Genomic DNA, 7,528 nt, shown 5'->3' with positions numbered 1-7,528 from the left:
ATGAGAATCTGGAATAACACAAACGTGCCCTCCTTCATTCTAATGGGGCTGACAGATTCTAGAGAGATCCAGCTGGCCCTCTCCGTGCTGTTTCTATTGATCTACCTGATTACTGTGCTGGGCAACCTAGGCATGATCATGTTGATTTGTCTAGATCACCAGCTTCACACCCCCATGTATTTTTTTCTCACTCACCTCTCATTCATTGACCTCAGCTACTCAAGTGTCATCACCCCTAAAACCTTAGCAAGCTTGTTGACTTCTACGAAGAACATTTCCTTCACTGGATGCTTCACCCAGCTCTACTTTTTCATCCTGTTTGGTGGTGCTGAATGTTTTCTCCTGTCTGCAATGGCCTATGATCGCTATGTGGCCATTTGTAATCCTCTGCAGTATCCTGTTATAATGTCCTCAAGACTCTGCTGTGTCCTCGTTGCTGGCACTTACATGATTGGCTTTGTGGAATGTTCTTTCACTGTGCTCTCTATAGCTAGATTGCCTTTCTGCAGCTCCAATGTAATTCATCACTTTTTCTGTGATATATTTCCAATTTTAGCTCTGTCATGCCACGATACATATGCCACTGATATTGTAGTATACCTTTGTGGTAGTTTTACCCTGTTTGTGTCCTTTATCATAATGTCTTGGTCCTATATGTCCATATTCTCTACTATTATGAAAATTAAGTCCACTTCAGGAAAGCAGAGAGCCTTCTCTACCTGTGCCTCCCACCTGCTAGGGGTCACCATTTTCTATGGCACTACCGTCTTTACTTATTTAAAACCCAAGACGTCCTACTCCCTGGGCAAGGATCAAGTGGCTTCTGTGTTTTACACGATTGTGATTCCCATGCTCAACCCACTGATTTATAGTCTTAGAAACAAGGAAGTGAAGAATGCTTTCATTAGAGTTGTGCAGAAGAGAGGGGGCCCCAAGCAACTAAGATGACAGCAAAGTGAAGCATTTATACTCATCTTCTGTGCTCTATAGGAAAAAGAACTGACTTGTTTGCACCTGCTTACATTCAATTGCCCATCATTTCTTTTACCACAGTGGACATTTCCAAGAATTTATTATTAGAATTCTATATGGAAATTCTAGGTGATAATTGATAAGCATATATGGGTAAATAATATACCACAAAATTACTTGCCTATGGCTGTGAAATTACATCATACAATATTCAATGTATACCATAATTTGATGCATGAAGAATTTTTTTAAGGAAGAGCTATCTATATAAAAGTTTTAATGATCATTTTTTATTACATTGAGTATTTTGTTACGTGTATAGTGGTCAAGAGCTAACTGAATATTTAATCATCAATGTCCTCACTGAGAGAAGGTAAATCTTGATTTCTGGTTCATGTGTCACATGGGAGATGAACATCATTGATGTGACTGACACTTTGCCTTGTCTTTAACATTTAAGTTTTGTTCCTTTAACATTGTAATTCATGTGCCTTTCTAATTTCTTCTTGATTTATTCCTTCCCTGTAACTTGAACTCAGGACCTGGGTTCTGTCCCAAAAAATCTTTTCCTTTCTGAGTTTCTGGTGGTTAATTGAAGATAAAAGTCTCATTTATAGTCCACTCATTTATATCTTAGGCACAAGGAAGTGAAAAATGCTTTCATTCATGTCAAGCAGAAGATAGGGGATACCAGGCCACTAAAATGACAAGGCTGTGACATGTTTAGATTCATTATTTCTGGTTTCTCAGAAAAAAGAACTGGTTCATTTGTATGTGTTTATATTCAGCTACCCATCATTTCTCAAAATGTGATTAGCTTTCCTAGGAATACATTAACAGAAGTCCATTTTAAAATGGCAGGTCACAAAGCATGTGTTTGGATGGGAGACAAATACTGTGTAAAATATAAAATTTGGCTATAATTCTTTAAAGTATGCCATAAAAATTCAGTGAATATTGCAGGATGAAGTTATTATATTATGAAAACCTTTATTTTGCCTTAATAGACTCAGTGATAATGGTTTCAGTACTCACTTACTTTATTGCATGAAATAATTTCTTACCTATACACCCTTAAGAAAGCACTGAGTTTTCATCCCCCGTTTTCTTAGTTCCACAGGATAGATCATAATTCCAGGTCCACAGAAGCATAAGTACTTGTAATAGTCCTCAATCTAAAATCATGTGTGAGACTTTATCTGTAGAAAAAATTCCTGTCACTGTATAGTTTTATTTATTTATTGCTTTGTATTATGCTTTTTCATAAGAATATTCATAGCTGTTTTTAAAATTACTTTCAGTAAATTTAATTCACAAAAAAGCAAGTAGCATTTTACAAAATCTTATTTAAACTATGAGTATAATAAGAAAGTAATGCTTAATGTTAAGGGTCATTTGGAAAATTCTCTTCAAACTTATTGAAGAAACACTGCACTTTTGGATAGATACTTTTCAAAAAGTAACTGTGAATATTTTTATGTATATGACAAATTGAAGTCAAATTTGTATAATTTGCTGTTCAATTTCTGGATACACTTAAAGAATTTTAAGATGTGAGATAAGGATATTCTCAGCCAAACTCAAAGTTAATTTTAAAATTCTTTAGGTCTGAATTACTGAGTTTATTGGGTTGGAAAATCTATGTATGGTTCAGCTTTTTTGTGTGTGCAAATGTTAAAAATGTGAGGAGCAGGCCTTTTTGTGACAAATAATGAACTTCTGAGATTGTTAAGTTGCATACATGATTTTGTCCAATTTGGAATATTATTTAAAAATAAATATTTGAATTATGCTTGGTTTGCATTTTTAAGTAGAGAAAGTTATAATACAAATATTTAAAAATGAATTTCAGTTTCATGACATCTCATAAAGTCTGATCATGTAGCAAACTATTTTTTATTTCATTTTCAATTTGCTCTACATATTCTGGAAATGTAATTTTAATTATCTCTGATTTTATGGTTCAGTTTTTGGACACATGGCTTCATTTTGCAGCTATTTTGTTGTTTTTAATTGTTAATAATTATTCCATAGATTGTTTTAATAAAGCCTGTTTTTTTACAAGTAATCATAGAAAATTTAAGAGTTTTTTTGGTGTAAAATTGCATGTGGTTTTTTTTCCCTAAATATTTTATGACTGTTTCTGAAACAAATCTTTATTTGGTAAGTGTGAGATGCTGAGTTCCAACCCAAGTACTGTCATAAAGAAAATTCACTGAAATTAGGTAAACAAAGTAAATCTAATTTAGTATTTAATATTTTAGGCCTACTAACCTATTAAATATTTTAATATTATGTATTAATGCTATTTTTCCTGATCTGTTTCATAATTTGCTCTATCCTTTCACAATACCACCTAAAAGAAATTGCCTCATATTTACTATCTGTGCAGTCTAGAGGTGTGTTTGTGACACTTGGAGAAATGTGTGAGGAAGTGCTTATTTTTCCTGATACACAGGTTGAATTATGTCTAATTATTAAAACTTTCCTTAATTTTATACTGTGAGTCTCTTTCCAATCTCTGGTATTTTGATCAAGCAACAGTAGATAAACAGTTATGGCAATGGAAGATAAACAGTATGGTGATGTCAAAGATGTTCATAGCTTGGCTTCCAGACCCTTACAGTAACTTCAAATAAAAGTGCACAAGGGTGGCTCATGCTTGTAATCCTAGCTACTCAGGATGCTGAGATTTGAAGATTATGTTTTAAAGCCAGCCTAGGAAGGAAAAGTCCCTGAGACTCTCAACTCCAATAAACCACTAGAAAACCGGAAGTGACACTGTGGATTAAGTGGTAGAGTGCTAGCCTTGAGTTGAACAACTCAGGGACAGTGCCCAGGACCACAGTTCAAGCTCCACAATTGACAAAAAAAAAAGTTGTACAAGCTGGGAACTTGGTGGATCAAGCCTGTAATTCTAACTACTAAGGAGGCTGAGGTCTGAGGATTAGTGTTTGAAGCCAGCTTGGGCAGCAAAGTTAGTGAGACTCTTCTCTCCAATTAACCACTAGAAAACTGGAAGTTGCCTGGAAGTGGCCCAGTGGCTCAAGAGTACTGGCTTGAACAAGAGCTCAAGGATACAGCTCAGACTCTCAGTTCAAGCTCCATGACCGATGCCGGGTGGGCGGGGGGTGTTATGTTCCAGCTTACACTTATTTGCCTCTATGTAAGTAAATGGGAAATATATCTGTGGATCAGTTCCACAGTTATGTGTGCAAAACACCCATAAAGTAGGTTGCTTCAGGTAGAGTATTCAGGTTCAGGGTCACATGATTTGATGGCTTCACAAGCTTGCACAAGAATGATAATTTGTGAAGGAAAAAACCCAGATGATGCCAGACACATTGATCTTGGAGCCCATTAATCTATACTTTACTACACTATATAACATTGTTTCCTAATATTAACTTGATAATTTGATAAACTCAGACTGGATTTTTAAAAAATCAATTACCACTTGGGCAATGCCTGGATTTCCTGGTTTCAGGCTGGTTACCTGGTAATAAAAGTCTCATAGACTTAACTGCCTTAGGTGGCTTCAACTCTTCATCCAAAATCTTAGTACACTGAGTATCTGGGATTACAAACATGAAATTTGAGCATCCAGTTTACACATAACTTCTTACTCATTCCAACAATTATCTTCTAAAATAATAAGGAAACAAGCACACTTTCCTAGAAGAACATTTTAGGTGTTTTAAAAATATATTTTTTATTGTAATAAATACTGTACAGTGGGGTTACAGTTACAGGAGTAAGGTAATGAGTATTGTTACCTCCTCCTTTGTTTTTCCCCTACCATCACTTCCTTCCCCACCTCCAAAACTCCTCCCTCCCCCACACCAAGTTGTAAAGTTCGAACATTTTTCATACTTGAAGGAAAATTAGTTATATGGTAGCAATGCAAGATTCTTAGAATCATTACCTGATTCTTACTGTGTACATTTGGATTCTCCATCTGCGTCCTCACTTTTAGAAAGTAATCCTGAATGAAATTATTTAGCTGCATTATCCCTTTCACTTAGGTGAGGTCTGGGCCTCAAATTCAGAACCAGCCTTCAATTTGGCCAATATATCTTTTTGCATTCATTTTACATATCTAAGACAAAAAAGAACATGAACAATGAAATACTAGATAACACTGGCCAAGTATATAATATTATTTTAACAGCATAATGAGGATGAGATAATGAAGATATAGCATAGATATAATTATGCAAATGCATAATTGTATGTCATAATAAGTATTTTGTGTTGAAGGGAGAACACTGCATAGTTGTTTAGCAGTAAACCTTTGAATATTGAATATTCTACTGTTGTTGAATTACACTTTTTATTTATGATAGAATCACCCTTGTTAATGTACCACATATCAGGATGAAATACTGACCATTCTAGCCTCGTGTGTCAGTCACAAGGAAATTAGTTCTCTAAAATATTTTTCCACACTGCTCTGAATTTGAAAGCTATACCATGTAAATTAATTCATAACTTTAGAGTGTTCAAACTAAAATAAACAATGTCTATAATATTACATTAAAGATGCTATCCTGATCTACACTGTGAAACTTCTATGTGAAAAAACTCTACCTTCTGCTCATTTACTCCTTGAACGTTTTTCCTTGAAAATCTGCCAATAAATCATACTTAGGAATTGGTCACTGAGGATAGCAAAGGGTTTGCATGATCCCATGCCCATTAAATGATCACTCATTAAATGATCACCCTGGATATATGAGGCTGAAAGACGAGACACACATCACCCTTTTGATGTTCACAACTGCTCACTGACATTTCTTTTGAGATAGTCCTTCTTAGTAACATTTTCATCTGAGCAATCATATTAAAATTTCACAGGTGATTTAATGGTTTTAGAATAAAAATAATGAATGTGTAAAATAATAAAAATAATGACATAAAGAAAAACATAGTACAAGAGAGGGATAGCACCTTGTAGGATTTCATTTTGATTTGTTAAAAAATAGAGTATCAAACATTTCTTGGCTCTTATTCTACAAGTTTCCTTTCACCAATCAAGAATAAGTATTCTATTTTGCATCTATATATGAACATGTCAAAATGAAAACATTTTTTACAACTAATGCAAATATAAAGGAGAGGAAAGAGGTATGTCCTTAAAATATACAAGCCAAACTTGTTATTGATGTATACTTATAGAATTTAATACTTCATTAGTTTGGTTGTTATCTAGAGTTGTCATGATTTTATGTAATAAATTCAAATTGAATCTCCTTGAAAAAATTCCTGAAAATTTAACATCACGTGAAAAGAAACTGTGTCTGCATTGGAAGAGGATCATACATATAACATTTGGGCTTTGTGGTAAGTAACATGTGGACTTGTTGGAGATAGGGTTCAGAGTCTATCAGAGTATAAGTAAGTTTTGATATTGGATGAAAGCTGGATTTTCTTGGTCCACTTAGAGAAGTATCATATAAGTGGGGATTAAGATTAGTAGTCTTCAATTCTACCTAATGCTGCCTACAGAAGTGCATTAAAAGTTAAATTTTTTTGAAAGGTCTTAATTGATATAGCCAACGCAAAATTAAATCCAATAACGTTATACTCTACTTACAATCTTTTATATTTAGCATTCTGATTTGCTGAAATACACTATTCCTACAGGAAACCAAGTACATATGGTTGTAAGCTTGCTTTTTATACCAAAGAATGAGATTAAAATAAATCTATATATACTGGCACTGCATTGGTTAAATAAAGATACTCTAATTCTTTTTAATATATATTTTTATTGTAAAGATACTGTTCAGAGGGTTACAGTTACATGAGCAAGTAATGAGTCCATTTCCTCTTGAGCATTGTTCCCTTCTCCTTTGTTTTTTCTATAACATCCATTTTCTCCCCACCTTCCCAACACCTCCCTCCCCCCAAAAAAATTGTAAAGTTTATTTTCAACATAGTGTCTTGTATATCTCCTTGTTACAATTGGTCATCCTGTATCCTATATTTCAGCAATTTGTTATTTTCCTTCCTCTCCCCAAATTAGAAAATGTATATACAAGTTGCAAGACACCCAAATACAGTGACAACAGGGGTTATACCATGGGGGAAGAACATACAAAGAAACAAAAGAAAATCACATAGTACATTAAAAATACATTACAAAGAGCAACAAGAAAGATAAAATCTCTTGTGTTCCTATATTGGGGTTCATTTTGCTTAGCATCATCTTTTATGGTCATATGAACATAGCTTTTGACCTCTTCTGCTTGCTTAAAGTTATTCGAATAATGGAAAAACCTATAGTGTAAGAGTAGATGTAGACTAAATATGTTAATGAAACAAAACACTTTTCAAAAATACAGGTCTGTTCTAATTACAAAGAATATTACCACTTGGTATCTCATAGCTAACTGTCACTTTATAGATATATTTATGGTTGTTGATAAATTATTAAAATTAGCTCATCTAGTCTACTTATAAAGATATTGGGACACTCATATGAGCAAAAACATTCTTAACTCATTGAACTAAGTATCGCCTCTAATTTTTCACCTGTCCCCATCAGCACACG

The 7,528-nt window shown here is 33.9% G+C and overlaps 1 protein-coding gene across 1 annotated transcript; it reads left to right on the top strand.

Annotated features, from left to right (window-relative positions):
- LOC138833630 (olfactory receptor 8H1-like) lies at window positions 1-948 on the top strand. Its single transcript, XM_070031913.1, has one exon. It carries the CDS (start codon window positions 1-3, stop codon window positions 946-948), a length of 948 nt encoding a protein of 315 aa, XP_069888014.1.
- The last annotated feature ends 6,580 nt before the right edge of the window (window positions 949-7,528 follow it).

This window comes from Dipodomys merriami, unplaced genomic scaffold (genome assembly GCF_024711535.1).
Source record: "Dipodomys merriami isolate MVZ:Mamm:240054 unplaced genomic scaffold, mDipMer1.0.p SCAF_21, whole genome shotgun sequence".
In the NCBI taxonomy this organism is placed as follows: domain Eukaryota; kingdom Metazoa; phylum Chordata; class Mammalia; order Rodentia; family Heteromyidae; genus Dipodomys; species Dipodomys merriami.
The sequence above is the reverse complement of the archived record's forward strand: the minus strand, read 5'-3'. Positions and strand labels throughout refer to the sequence as shown.